Source organism: Pristis pectinata, chromosome 1 (genome assembly GCF_009764475.1).
Source record: "Pristis pectinata isolate sPriPec2 chromosome 1, sPriPec2.1.pri, whole genome shotgun sequence".
Taxonomy (NCBI): domain Eukaryota; kingdom Metazoa; phylum Chordata; class Chondrichthyes; order Rhinopristiformes; family Pristidae; genus Pristis; species Pristis pectinata.
In genome coordinates this window covers 47,136,893-47,152,317 of record NC_067405.1, presented here as the reverse complement: position 1 = coordinate 47,152,317, position 15,425 = coordinate 47,136,893, and the positions used below count along the sequence as shown (strand labels likewise).

General features: G+C 39.0%; 1 protein-coding gene across 2 annotated transcripts in view; it reads left to right on the top strand.

The window, feature by feature from the left end:
* lnpa (limb and neural patterns a) overlaps positions 1 to 15,425 on the top strand; it is an 84,578-nt gene that overhangs the window by 32,405 nt on the left and 36,748 nt on the right. For both annotated transcript variants that reach the window (XM_052026822.1, XM_052026812.1), the window contains exon 7: positions 7,251 to 7,334. In XM_052026822.1, the coding sequence (XP_051882782.1) occupies positions 7,251 to 7,334 (84 nt within the window). The remainder of the gene's footprint in view (positions 1 to 7,250; positions 7,335 to 15,425) is intronic.

The window sequence follows — 15,425 nt, the reverse complement described above, 5'->3', positions numbered from 1 at the left end:
TGGAAAGCAAAGATGAAAAAGATTTTTTTTGTCCTTGATTTCCGATCCATCCTTTGCTCCATCATTATGAGAGAGGGAGGTTAACTGTTTGAAAGTCGAGCAAAATTGTATAAGTTTGATGTGGTCGAGCATGGTTACTTGGGGTACAAGTAAAGACCTGATTTTCATAAGTGGCCTGATTGAACTTGGCGAAGCAATGGAGGGGGAAAAGAAGGGACACTCATTTGGCATTCCTGCTCTGTAGTTATTTTTGCAGAGGTTTGGTGGAGTGTCAAAGATGAGTCTTCACAATTTGGATGCATTTTGCAATAACTGAGTCAACCCAGTAACCAACTGAGCCAAGGTGAAATTAAATCTTGTCTGCACTGAAATGGCAGCATTTGGAGCACTGCTGAGTTGGGAAACACAATTGACCACATGGTCATTCTTGTAAGATTGTCTATTAATGGATATTAGGCAAGGATAAGATTCAGTTGTGATTGTGATCTTTTGGAAGGAGAATACCCTGCCAGCATTCATCATTGGGTAATCAAGTGGATTATATCCATTTGCATTCAAGCTTCTGGGAACCATACCTTAACAGGTGGTAGTTAGGACAAGAGGACAGAAACTGACGATATATATGCCATTTTTATAGTTTCCAGTTGCTTGCCAGATACTGTACTGAGTGAAATGTTGAGGTTTCTAAAATATATGAAAATATGTATTTCTATTGCAAGTCTTTCATGCCTCTGGCATATACTGTTTAATAAAAAAATTGTTTTTGGATGAATTAATTTGGGTTTACTTTGGATGTAATACTGAATATTAAAGCTAAACTGGAGAGAGTAGTCCATAGATTTAAAAAAAAATGATTGGAAGCAGAATCGAATGGTGTTTGTGAACCAATGTACAGAATTAACATGGAGCAGATCCAATAACAAAGTGAAGATTTTTTAAAATCTAACAGCAGATTACTCTCTAGAAAAGAAAACTTTTGTTTATTTAATTCCTGTTAAAAATGTTGGCAAACTCAATTTCCCATCAAGTACTTTTCAGTAACTGAATGGCAGAACACTGGGTCAAATTTACAATTATTTTGTACAGCATTGCTTTAAGGTCATATGAGGTTGACTATCTCTGATGGAGCCCTGTAATTATTATAGAATTGTCCGGAAGAATAGAAGCAATGCTGGAAGTTCTGATTCTATGGTACAGATGTACCAAATTCGATCCACCACACACGTGCATTGAAATTTAAAATTCACATACATTTTTATATCTAGTGTCTCATCAATGATATTTTAGAAGGCGCTTATCTGCTTTGATGTAGTGTGCTGCCAGTGCCTCCCATCTGTCTTTCTGCCTAAATAGAGTCCTTTCTGCTTTGTACGAGGCCCATTAACAGATGTTCTATTCCTTTCTCTACATCAGTTTTATATTTTGTCGGTTCTTTGGGACATGTATATGCCCCTAAACTAATTCCAATCAGCATAAATTGAAGTAGATCAAACTGAATTTGTTCGGTTTTCAAACAGTTGATTCTGGCCCTGATTCGTGCAGGAACGGGTGTATTTTTAATTTGTTAATTTTGTCTTGCCTTACAAGAAAATTGCAGATTTCTCTCCACACTGATGCTTTGAGATTAACAGTAGAGCAAATGAGATATTGGCCCTTGTATGTCATTAAAGGAAATTTCATTGCTCCTTTTTGCCTTTATTGAGCTTTTGCAGCGCTTTGCACCAAGCTAATTGCTTCTGCTAATAAATAATCTAAAATCAATGCTGACAGCGGTTAATTGGCACACAGACTTTATTTCTTAAAGCACTCTGCTAATGACCTTCTTTAAATTAATAGCATTAAGTGCTATGAGGAAATAAATCTGAGGAATTGCCTGTCATTTACTGTCATGTCTAATAACTTTCAATAATGACTGCTGATAGATTTTTGTACATTCCATTATTGAAGTAGGTGCATGTAATTATTCTCCTCATTATATTTAAACAATTAGCAATATTTGGCATTTCTTTGCTATAAAGCCTTTAACTACAATTAACAAGCTTCTAGCTTTAGGAATATTTTGCTTCTTTGCATTTCTCTTGCAGATTCCTGTAAGTGAATGGTTTGCTCTTCTATCGCGGGGGAAAAAAAAAGTTACACATGGTGATTTTTTTTTCCCTGTGGGTTTGTACAAATTCCACTATTTACATTTTTGTCAAGTTATTTCAGTTTAGCTATTTAATTTTCATATTGTCAACTTCTCAAAGATTGGCTTCAAAAGTAGGTGATGTGGATGCAAATTTTGAAACCACTCCATTGTGCCTCCAGTGGTGTTTCATGTGGTATGGCCCACTTTTAAGCAGCTGATGTTAGACTGCTGTCTCGTTATTCCCAGCATTGGTATTAAATTCTCCCCACTGCTGGGCAGATTGCTAAGTGGTCGCTGTTAACACTGGAAATGTTGCATATCAAATTTGAGCACTGTTTGGTCCCATAAACTGTATGATCGCATTAACTATGGATTATGATAATTGGGTTTAGCAATGTTGGCTACAAGTCAAACTTTGGCATGGATACCAGGGACGAGGCTGTAGGTTCTTTTACTTCCACCTTAAGGATCAAAGACTTTTGCTTCAACATCTCAGTTGAAAAATGACACATCTGAAATTGCAGCAATCCTTGTTAAGTAAATTGGAGTTTCAGCCTGCTCTAAAATTTGGAGTGGTCGTTAAACCCAATTTTGTGATTCGGAGATGACAATGCTGTCAACAGAACCAGAACTGACACAAGTGGAATCCAAAATCGCAGAGATTTGAAGGTGGCTCTTAACCTAATTCTGTCTCTTGTGCCTAACAATACCCTCGCACCCATCCAGTTCTCGTAGCACACTGGATGCGGCTGGGAACCAGAAAGAAGCCCACACAGTCGCAGGAGAGAACAGGCAAATTACACACAAACAGCACCCTAGATCAGGATTGAACCCAGATCATTGGAGCTTTGTGAAGCAGCACTAACTGCTGCAACACCATGATGCCCCATTCATAAAACATTACCTTGCAGATTAATAATTTTCTAATTTTTTCCACTTAACACTAAATCTTGTATAGCCTTTTCCTTTGTGTTCCAAGGTAAATTGGAACTGGTCAGCACTGAAAGAGTGATGGTTGCTGCTGACCTCTGAAACTCGTTGAAAAGATTCAATGGATGCCATAGGATGTTTTGCTTTTTTTTAAAAACACCATTTGCTACGTGTTGTGTTTTTTTTTGAAGTATTTGGCATCCAGCAACTTTTGCTGCTAAGTTTGTTGAACAACCAGCATCGTATAAGATACTTATTAGCCACATGTACATCAAAACACAGTGAAATGCATCTTTTTACATACTGGGAATGTGCTGGGAGTAGCCCGCAAGTGTTGCCAATCTTTCAGCGCCAATCTTCCAGTGCCAACATAGCGTGTCCACCGCTCCTAACCTGTACGTCTTTGGAATGTGGGAGGAAACCGGAGCACTCGGAGGAAACCCACGCAGACACAGAACGTACAAACTCTTTACAGACAGTGGCGGGAATTGAAGCCTGGTCACCGGCACTGTAATAGCGTTACACTAACCGCTATCGTGTAAAGAAAAAGTGACCTCCAATTTATTAAGTATTTTATAAAGCTAAAGAAAATCTGGAACTTACTTGTGGATTTAAGTAAAACAAAATGAAAATATTACAAATGATTTATTTTAACTTTCGACAAATTTTGAAATAATTATTCTACTGTTCACATTTGCTCTAGCTTTTTGAAGTTGTTCAGTAATATTTAAAAGCTTGGTTACATCTCTAAGAATATTTTCTATTTCTTTTTAAAAAAAAGGAAAATATTTAACAAGTTGATGTTTGTGTCAAATTAATAATTATTGTTGATTTCCTTGACAAACACTCCAAAGGTAGGCCATGTGGTAGAGTACACTATAACAGCAGTTCCTGGATTTCTGCATTTTGCTGCATATTTGCCAGTGCCATGTTTACAGTTTGATGAATGATGAGGGTTTTTCATTCTTTATCAGTTGCAAATTCTAGGTCATTGATTTTACCTCTTGATGATATGCTTTTCTGTCTGAAAATTGAGGTCTTTCTATAAATCCATGGATTCTACTTAATTTTCCCTCCTCTCCATATGCTATATATCTAGTGCTGTTCCTTGGTTCCAACTTTGTTTCCATTGTTTAATCACTCTTGTGGAAATGTGTTGTTTCTAATTCCACCATTGCGTCCTTCAACAATATTGCTACTCATACAATTAATTCTTCATTCAGTTCCCCATAGTGTATTGTATTTTGTGTACAGCACTCAAATTTGGGAGACTGTATCCATATTACCCACGTGCACTTGTGTTATTATCTCATCTTTTAATCTGATTTTGTTACATATTAGTAACAATTTAATCATCTGAATTGTGCTGTCTGATAGCTAGTGGTTCCAAGGGAAAACTTGGCACATCAGCCATTTGTGCTTCAGTGTGCCTTAGACATGCTGATGGTCAAATACAGTATATATCATTCTGTCCACTGAGCCCAGGGGTGGAGCAGTGACATGCTGGAGAGAGAATCTGAATGTACTGTGTACCCAGCACTCACTTTCCCAACGAAGTCCAACCCCTGGGTGGGGGGGGACTGAAGCTGAGTGTTTTGCTATTGTAATGTTTTTAATTATTTGTTTCAGTGTGCCTTTTTAAACATTTTTTTAAATCATTTAAACCCATGTGAACTTATCAGAAATTTTAAAAACTATTTGAAAAATCCTTGGACAGCTGAACCGTTGAAAGCTGTCAGGCTGTTCCAGAGCAGAGCCTTGGGATAGGGTGCTTGAGGTTTTTATGCAACTTAGAGCCCACTTTCCTTGCCAGTGACCTATTGAGTGTGAGGTGTCAGTTCATTTGGCTGTCTGCATCTGCAAAAGTGAAAAGTTAATATTGGGGACTGTGAAAAGCAGGTCTGAGGAGCAGGCTGGGTCCTGGGCAATCCAGCCAACTATGTTTATTTTCATCCTTTGGTTTTGATCCCCCGGGTTTGAGGGTGGCTTGCTTCCACACTAGTTCTGTGGGCTCTGGGTGACTCAGTACTATGTGGGACCCACGGACTCCGCAACAGGTGAGACAGCTGTTGCTTGACCAGTTGTTTGGAGTGTTGTGTGCTATTTCCACAGTTTACACTTGGTCTGCATGTGCCCACTATAGAGGTGACAGTGATTTCCCAGATGCTCTATTTTGAGCTGTCAAGGGCCAGTGATTCCCAAGAACCATTTTTTCAAATAGTTGAGGAATGTCCTTCCATCGTGAGAATTTGTTGCTGTAACAGAACATGGAGTAGAACACCGTTTGGGTGCCTGGTGCAGGTCATGTGGCTTGCCCACTGGACCTAGTTGAGCATGATCCAAGTCTGTGCTGGGGAAATTGGCCTGGGTGATGCTGCTGACATGGTTCACCTATCCTGCTGGTGCTTTGAGGTGCCTAGTGTAGGTTAACTTTGCCTCCAAAGCACATGAGAGAGAGTGTGTGTTTGTGTCTGGGGGTGTGGGGAGTTGGTGGAGGGGGTGTTGGTCAGTGTAACATAGTAGGTTACGAACTTGGTGCTGGGTTTGAGATCTCATTCTTCGTACTGTCTCTTCCTTAGTTGGCTAAAGTCTATGGAGGCCTTTGAGAGATGGTTCTCAAAATATGGAAAAGTAATCCACCTCTTCCAGAGTCGTCACATCAATCTTGATTATTGTGAAGCAGATGGGTTCAAAAAAAAATCTTTACTACTGGCCATTTGGTGTAAGGCCTGGCCATTTGGTGTAAGGCCTAGCCATTTGTGTGCTTCAGTGAAAGAACAGACAGTGGTTTGCAGCTCTCCCTCTGAGAGTGCATTCTGAATGTGCATGAGAAGTACTTTCTGCATGCTGTAAATCAATGACTGGGGATGTGGTGATCTTGGTGGGAAGTGGTAGCAGCAAAGGTTAAACTGTTTCCCATTTGGTCTATAAATTAACTGCACTCCAGCAAGGAGCTTGCTTGAAGGTTGGTGCAGTGAGGCTGATTTGCTCCAACTTTCCTCCCAAAGATACAGCATTGCTTGACTCCAGTCTGCAGTGGGATTGAGTCTATGATGGATGTGTTGGTTAGGATCATCATTTGCATGTCATTGTGAAGCAGATGTAGAGTGGTAATGAACAGGCATTTTCTTGTTTCGTATAGTATTTTCTGTTCCCTAAGGGCTCTTTATCTTTTTGTAGAATAACTTGCGTATTTTCAGGGTAATTGTATCAAAGCTTCAAATTTCTTTATTAAAGATAGCAAAATAAACTTGGTTAAAATATGCGTGGTAAAATATGGTTGTATACTCATGCCTTTGTTGACTTTCAAATTCTTATAACCACTTTAAATTGCTGGCACTCTTCATGAAAACTGGAGAGAATGTCCTTAAAACTACAACAAAGATTTAACATTTTTTTGCAATTTTGAAGTTGTGACACTTTTACATTTCTTAAATCTATGTTCAAAGCAGTGCTGGAAACATTACAGAAGTGTTTCATAAATTGAAATGCAAAAGAATTTTGAAGTTTGCAGTAGATAATGCGTCAGAGCTTCAATTATGTATTCAATATGCATTGTGAAATCTTTGACGTGATGATATAAAACATTGTTTACCTTCAGTTATTAATATGTGGTGATTGAAACCATGTTCTGTAATATTTGATACAAGTATAAGACTATTATGTTATTCATTGGAAGTGTCTTCATGATTTATTCTATTACTTGCATTTGAAAATCACTGTCATGCCAGTTTGATACTAACCAATTATTTTACATTGGATAGAGGCAATGAAACTCAACGGAGAACCTTCTCAGTGTACTTGATGCCCATAAAAAAGAGGTGGCGACAGTTGAGATCCTTGCCACATCTTTTCTATGGGCATCAAGTACACCAAAGGCCTTATTGCTGCCCTCAATTCAACACATTTTACATGACTCAGCTGCACACTGAATAAAGTTACTGAAGTTGAGCTTTTAATTTGTATATATTAAAAAATATTGATTGTGGGGTGTACCAGTAAGAAGTGACATGGTTATTGTCGCTATATATTACATTGTAACCGTGAGAGAGTTTCCAGTGAAGACCCTGTTATGCTTTTTCCCCTTGAATCTTGTCATTTGCAGTTTGTCAATGCTAAAACTGCAAGAGAAATTTTATGATCAAAATGTATACTTCACTAATGTATGTTTCTAATGCATGTTTCTAAATAGCTTGAGGAGGTCATGGAAAAGGAGACATACAAGAATGCCAAACTAATCTTGGAGAGGTTTGACCCAGAATCCAAGAAAGCTAAAGTAAGTCTTTAAAACTAAACACTTCTGTAAATGGAACTCGAGAATTGGAAATAAGTGTATTTTTATCTTTAGGACTTGTTCAGCAAGGATACAAATAATAACTTCATGTTCTGATGATTCTGTTCAATGTATTTATTGTAAATTTAAGTGCAATCAAATATATTAAAATGAATTGATAGGTAAAATGGAAGTTTTGTGAAATTTCAAATTGCCCTACGAGTTTTAGAAGAGATTTTCTGTTTCTGCTGGGATATATTGGACTAGCCCAATATATTCAAAATGAGCCATTACCAATTTTTTTTCTAAAGTTTTATCAAGTGCTTTCTGAAAATCTATTAACACAACTTTATGACATTCCCTTTACCTATTTAATTGATAAAATCAAAAACTGGTTGAATTTGTCAGATGCAACTTTTTAATACATCTATGCTGACTGTCTTTCATTAACCGTTGCTCATTAATTTTATCTTCAATTGTTTATTTTGAAAGTTTACCCATTAAAAAAAAGTTATTATTTTTTGAACACTGGTGCTACATTGGCTACTTCCATGGCATAATTTGCATACTCAAGTGAGATTAAATAATTGTGGGCCAAACTTGTGCTATATCTATCTGAATTCATTCAGGTGCCTGGAGTTCATGTCTCCTGGGGTCACTGACCTGCCCACTTGTGGGCTGTTACTTTCTCCAATTATTTGAACCTATTTCAAGTGCATCTGGAATTCTCTAAAATAATGGTTTAATATGCAAGTCAATAATCAATTTTCTAGTCTGTCAAATATTAACATGATAAATTTTTGCATTATCTATAGAGAACTATGATTTGCCTTATTGCTTTATCCTAGTGTTTTTCTTAATTTTATTTGTGCTTTTCTCATTTCACATTGATATGTCATTTTAGATTTGCTGACTTTATTCACGGAACTTGATTCTTTGATCTCTTTTCATTTTCATAGCAATGTATTTATTGCATTTTGGCCACCATTTTTAAAAAAAAATCCTACTGCTGATTAATCAGTTGTTAACTTTCTGGCCAGTTAATTTTGGGCAGATCCTGGCTTATCTTTACTCTTTTCTTGCCAAGAATATCTGTATTTTAACACATTATCTTGTATTCAATCCAACTAATCACGTAACTATTTCTAATCTTTTTCTTTTTAAGTTGTTTGCCTAAATTTATTTCTCAGAACTAAATCTGGATGTACTCGTTTTCTATTTCTGAAGTAAATTGATCTAGGAAGTAGTCTCCATTACATTCGTAAGAATGCTTCCCATTTGGCTACACACCTTGTGCATTATCTTTTACTTTACTTTTTTTTCTTGTAGCTAATGTCACTTATCATTGGCTTACTCTCTCGCATCTCTCCTCTGTTTCATCTGCATTTCAAGGCAATCTATAATGCACATTGGAAATTATGCCATTTTATTTCCTATTTATTAGCACATCTTTCATATTACTGTGTTCTAGCACAATTCTTTCCTTTCCAGCTCTTCTGTGGTTCTTCTGACATCCATACTAAGCAAGATGATTTAACCATGTAGTTGCATTGCTGCCAGTTATTCTTTTTAAATCCTTCAGTTCTGCATACTTGTGGCACCTAATGCTGATTCCAAGTTTTTTCAGTACTCTTCCAGCAATGGTAATCTCTTGCTGTCTTGTCTTTATTTTAGCCTTTTTTGTATTAACATCACTACAGTGTACTCCATTGTTAGTTGTGGCTTTGCCTTGTACTTTCTTTCACTGATCCTCTCAACCTTTCTGGTTTTGATATCCCCTATTAAGGCAAAAAGGATTTCAGTTGCCTTTCCCTTAATAAATTAGTTTAAATCCGGCCTCTGCTCTATTTACACTCTAAGGATATCGATGCATGTTCATTTTAACTGGAGCCATCCTTCCTCCCTTCGAAAGTGGTTCCATTGTTTGAGAGATCCAAATACTTTCCTATGGCATCCTTAAAAGTGATGTTGCAAGTAGAGTCTACTGGTAATGAAGAAAATGGACATTTGAAAATGATGGCATAGGCTGATTTTTAGAACAGTACAGCATAATACAGGCCCTTCGGCCCAGAACGTTGTGCCGAATTATTTACAGGGCACATTTTGGGTGGACCATTTTGTCCTGGTTGTTAGGCTTGGGTGTTTGGCAAGTGTGCCTATCAAGAAAAGCAGTACATATTCCAAAAGTCCTGATCTGCCTCGTAGATGGTTGAAAGGCCTCAGTGAGTCAGGAGTTTTTACATTAAAGAACCCAACCTTTTCAGTGGTGTTAAGATAGCTGATTTGCGGTTTTGATCTTTAGTATTCTCCAGATTTTTTAATCATTTATGGGATATTTACATTTCTGGGAAAGCCTGCATTTATTGTTCATTGTTAATGACCTTGAGGAAATGGGGTGTGACTTATTGTAGAACTGTTGCAGTTCTGCTGATTGTGCTTTCACTGCTAGTGGGTGGGGAGCCCCAAGATTAGGATTTAGTGATGAAAGAACAGCAAAAATCAAGATAATCTGTGCTTTGCAACGAGACTTGAAGGCATTTGTGTTCCCAAGTATCTTCTGCCCATGACTGCAGAGCTCACAAGCTTGGAGGCTGCTATTGAAGATTAACAGCAGTCACTTTCTAGGTGATGTGTCCTGCTAAAGGTGGAACGATTAAACAATAAGTGTGCTGAATGGGGTGCCAGTCAAGCATGCAACTTTGTCATGGATGATGTCAAGCTGCTTGAGTGCATTGGTATTGGTTTATTATTGCTATGTGCACTGAGATACAGTGAAACACTGTGCCATCCAGGTAGGTTGTGCCATGCACAAGTACATCAAGGTAAGAAAAAGAAAACAATCAGAATATAGTGTTGCAGCTATTGGGAAAGTGCAGTGCAGGTAAAGTGCAAGGGCCGCATCGAGGTAGGTTGGGAGATCAAGAATTCATCTTTAGTATATGAGACGTCCATTCAAAAGCTTGAGAACAGTGGGATAGGAATTGTCCTCGAGTCTGGTGGTCTGTGCTTTTGTATTTTCTGCCCAATGGGAGAGGGGAGAAGAGAGTGACTAGGGTGGGAGGGGTCCTTCATTATGTTGGCTGCTTTCCCAAGGCAGTGGGAAGTGTATTCGGTCAATGGAGGGGAGGCTGGTTTTCATGATGGACTGGACTGAATTCACAACTCTGCAATTTCTTGCGGTCTTGGGTAGTGCAGTTGCCGTACCAAGCTGTGATGATAAAGGGCTTAGAATGCAGCCTTGCAGGACACTGATGTTAAGGATAATAGTGTAGGAAGTGTTGTTGCCTATCCTTTCTGATTGTGGTCTGTTGGTCAGGGAGTCAAGGATCCAGTTGCAGAGGGGGATGCTGAGTGTGGTGTAGGAGTTTATTTGGAATTGTGGCCTTGAAGGCAGAGCTATAGTCAATAAATAAGAGTCTGAAGTAGGTGTCTTTATTATCCAGATGTTTCAGAGATGAGTGTAGGGCCAGGGAGATGTCATGTGCCATGGACCTACTTCAGTGGGCGAATTGCAGTGGGTCGAGGCTGTCTGGGAGGCTGGAGTTAATGTGTGCCATGCCAGTCTCTCGAAGCACTTGATGGTGGACATCAGAGCCACGGGGTGGTAATCATTGTTTTTCTTTGGCACTGGGATGAAAGTGGTCTTAAAACAGATGGGAACTTCAAATTGGAGTCAGGAGAGGTTAAAGATGTCTGTGAATACTCCTGCCATCTGATCAGCACAGATTCTGAGGACATAGCCAGGGATTCCATCTGGTCCAGTCATTTTCTGCGGGTTCACTCTCTGAAGGCCGATCTGATGCCTGTGATGGTGACCATGGGTACAAATGGATCAAAGGCTGTTGGGGCGGGTGACGTCACTTCACTTGCCTTCTGTTCATAACAGCATAGAATGCATTGAGGGATGTGTTCTTGCCGAGCTTTGTCTTGTAGCCCATTGCAGCATGCAAGCCCTGCCACAATCGACAGGTGTTTGTGTAGCTAGTCTGGGACTTTGGTATTGTCTCTTGGCATCCCTGATGGCTTTGTGAAGGTAGTACCTAGATTTCCTGTGTAGGTCAGGAGCACCCAACTTGAACACCTCAAACCTGGACTTCATTAGGGAAAGGACCATTTAGTTCATCCATGGTTTCCAGTTGGGGAACACTCGAATTGACATCAGAGTGTTGTTTGAGGTGCACTCATCCAGGCAAATAGAGATTATTGCATCAAACATTTGATTTGTGGATAGTAGGATAGTGGAAAGTCTTTGGGATGTCAAGAGGTAAGTCAGCTGTGACCGATTATCCAGCCTCTAACCTGTGCCTATAACCTTAGTATTTATGTGGCTGTTGCAACTGAACATCTAGTGAATGGTGATTGCCCATTCCCACCAAGGTGCTAATGGTAGGGAACTCAGTGATGATAATGCCATTGAATATCAATGTTGGAGGGTTGGACTCCTTTGTCAGAAGTATTCTGGCATTGACACAAATGCTCCATGCCAATTATCAGTCCATGTCTGAATGGTGATACTGCCATTATCTGTCAAAGGATGTAGTTTCCTTCTGTCTTGTTAGAGACAGGCACAGAGGGAGTGAATGTTACTTTCCATGTTACTTAGGATCAGCCTAAGTCTTGATATTTTTTTAGCAATCAACTTGAAGGTCTCTGCTGCTTTATTGAGGAATCCCAAATGGAACTGAAAACTATAGTCTTCAGCCATTGATGAATGCTTCTCTCAACTAATATGTTGAAGTTTCCTTTAAATTTTGCTGAATCTGCAGAATTCCCAACAGACTAATCAGATAAAAATGATAATATCTTCACCTGTTGTCTTAAATTGTTTGGTTGGACTCTATTTTGTCCCAGGTGTTCCTTAACTATTAGTTGCCAAAACGAGTCTTGGTCACTCACCTTTAAGACAATGCATCGGCATAATCTCTCTTCCCCATTTTTAGTTGTGAATTTTGTGTTCTGGCAACAACGTTCTACCTTAGGCACATTCTTGCTTTTCTGTTATTGTCTGTGTTGTAGATGTCAAGATTAATACATCTGGTGCACAATTCTGGAAGTTTGAGGATCTTCTGCCTGGTTTTAATTTGCTTATTTCTTCAGTAGCTGATTACCCACTCATCTTTTCTCACTTCACTGTTGAATGACCTCTCTGTAGGTTATTAACTCCCCAACCTACATTTTGCGTAGAATACATGGTTGTTTTATGAACTTGGCTAAGTTCCACTTGAGACAGTCCTCTAGCACTTGATACTGTTACGTACAGCAACAAAAGAAACACCGAGTCATGTATAAGTGTTAAAAACCATTTTATTAACTGCTTATGACAATAAGAAAAATAAAAGTTAAAATGTTTAAAGTAAAAATGTTAGATATTAAACATTAACCCCCAAAACTAAGCTCTGTGTATGTGGCAAATTCCCAAACTCCAAGTCCAGGAATAGTTCTCAAAGTTCAGTTCAGCAAGCCACAAAGTGAGATGTGAGCACAGGCTTTGCAAAACCACCATTGACTGAAGAGAAAATGTAGAGAAAATAGAGACATTACGAAATCCAAATGTTCCACGATGGAACCCATATGACACCTCAGTCACTGATGATCTTCACTGCTTTGTTCTGAAGTATCTGCCACCCTGAAAAGCATTCGAATTGTGGCCGTCCACACAAATACCTGTTTCCTTCTACAGGACTCCACCACACTATTCCAAAAATTCATATGTGGATTGTCGTGACAGACACAGTTATTGTTTTTCATCCACCGATACAGAGACCAGCAGACAGTGTCTCTCTTCCTCCTCTCTCTTTCTGACTCTGACTGAACCAAAACGTCAGCACGTCGGATAACGCCACACGCACACAGGCATATGTACACGCACACATGTACTATGTCTTAAAGGGACATTCACCAAATAGCAACCTAATCCTTAACAATACTCAGTATGATGTACTGCATTTTGTTGACCTAGGGTGGTTTATGTTGTGTACACACCATGGGCCATCATTTTGATCACACCTGAAGACAGGTGGGTTCATTTTTTTCTGAACCTGTAACTTCATTTAAAGACTAAAATTTCTGCTTCAGTAACTGACTTTCTTGAGTTCTCTTGCCTCTTCGATCAAAAAATGAAAAGTAATTTATGTCTGTATGAATAGTTGGGGATGGGGGCAAAGTAATCCATTAACAAAGATTGGGTCAATTTTGTTTAGTGCATTCATACGCCAATTATACAATTATTAAGCAAAGATATCATTCACTGTGGCACAGTCCCTGGAAACCCTTTTAAACATGAAATATGAGAATAAAAGTATAGAAGGCCAATCAAATGTAATTAGAAATATTGCATTGCATTAATAGTCATGTCTTTGAATGTGTGTGCATTAAACTTAAATTTCATTTATACAACTGCTGAACTACTTGCAGAAATGTAATAAAATTGCAAATGCTAGAAATCAGAAATAAAAAAAAATGGATGAGTTGAAGTTCCAGAACAAGTGAGAGAATATTGGTAAAAGAAAACATCCATTCAGTAAATTTAATAGAATAATTAATCCACAGCATAGGTCTCCTATGCATAGACTATGGCCAAAGGGCCAGATTTGGCCTGCATCAACACTTGAGCTGTCTCAATGTGATATTTGCCTAGGTACATTTTGTGAAAAGCAAGACAGATCCAATCTGATAAATTACCATCCAATCAGTCTACTTGTAATGTGATGGAGGGTGTTTTTGACAGACCTGTTAAGAGGCGATGACTCCCCAATAATCCCCCTGCAACAACTTAAATTCTTACAGGGCTTCTCTGGGTGCATTCAGGGAGGGTGTATTTTGCATCTAGAACCAGGGATCTCAGTCTCAGAATGAATAGTTAATTTGTTTAGAACTGAGATGAGGAGATCTCTCTTCATTTAGAGGGTGGTGAATCTTTGCATTTGTGGAGGCCTAGCTGAGAATTCATTTAAAACTGAGATTGATGGGTTTCTGGATATTAAATTATTTGGAAATAATTCCCATTTTCCTGTGCTGAGCTAGAAGATCAGCCATGACTTTTGGCAAAGCAGGCTTGAATGGACAGATGGCCCTCTTCTGCTAATTTGATGGTTCTTAACCTGTTCACTGATGTCCAGTTCAGGGTTTCATCAGGACCAATTGACTCCAGACCTCATCACACCTTTGGTCCTTATGTGGACGAAAGAGCTGAATTTCAGAGGTGAGGTGAGTAACTACCCTTGATGTAAAGGCGTTAAGGAGCCCTGGTAACAAAACTCAATGGGCATCAAAGGTAAAACACTCCCATTGTTGGGTTTACATCTTGTATAAATGAAGATGGTTGTAGTTGGCAATTAGTTATCCAGGTTATTGAAGCATGTGAAGATGGTTGGGACTGAGATGCTATCCAAAAACTTGTATATTGTTCTCTTGGGGCCGGACAGTCACTTTCACCTTGCCCTTAACTCAACTGTTTGGTCCAGGGCTGTGATGAGGCATGTGTGTTCTTCATGAAATCTAAATGTGGCATTAGTGAGCAAGTTATTGGGAGTAAATGCAGCCAAAGGCCCTACAGAAGACAATTTCCTTCACTCTGCTGCTGATTTTAGGGTAGACTGGATGGTATTTAGCCAGATTTGGATGTGTTGTGCTTTTTGTGATCAGGAGGTACCTGGGCAGTTTTCAGTACTGTTGGGTAGATGTCAGTGTTGCAACTGTGCTGTAACTAGAAATGCAGCTAGTTTTAGAGAACGAGTCCTCAGTGCTTTAGCCAGATGTCCTTGCTGGAGAAGGACAGAAGAGAATTTTGGCAATGAATGCAGCTTTATGGAAGGAAAAGCACCAATCTGGAAGAAGATTGACAGCTCAAAATCTCCAGTAGCTGACCATTTTATCTAACTCTGAAGTGGGCCTCAACCACCTTTTAAGACCCAAGTCAGCATTCTTGTGGTTATTGAATGTGCAGTAGAACTTTCCACGAGTGACAACCAGCAAGTGCTAACATCAATGTCCGAATGCAGCAGCCTGTGTTTACCAATTCTACCCATGTTTGCAAATGCCAGCAAACTGACTCAACTTCTACCATGTCTTCTGCTTCAACCTGAAGGTGGCTGT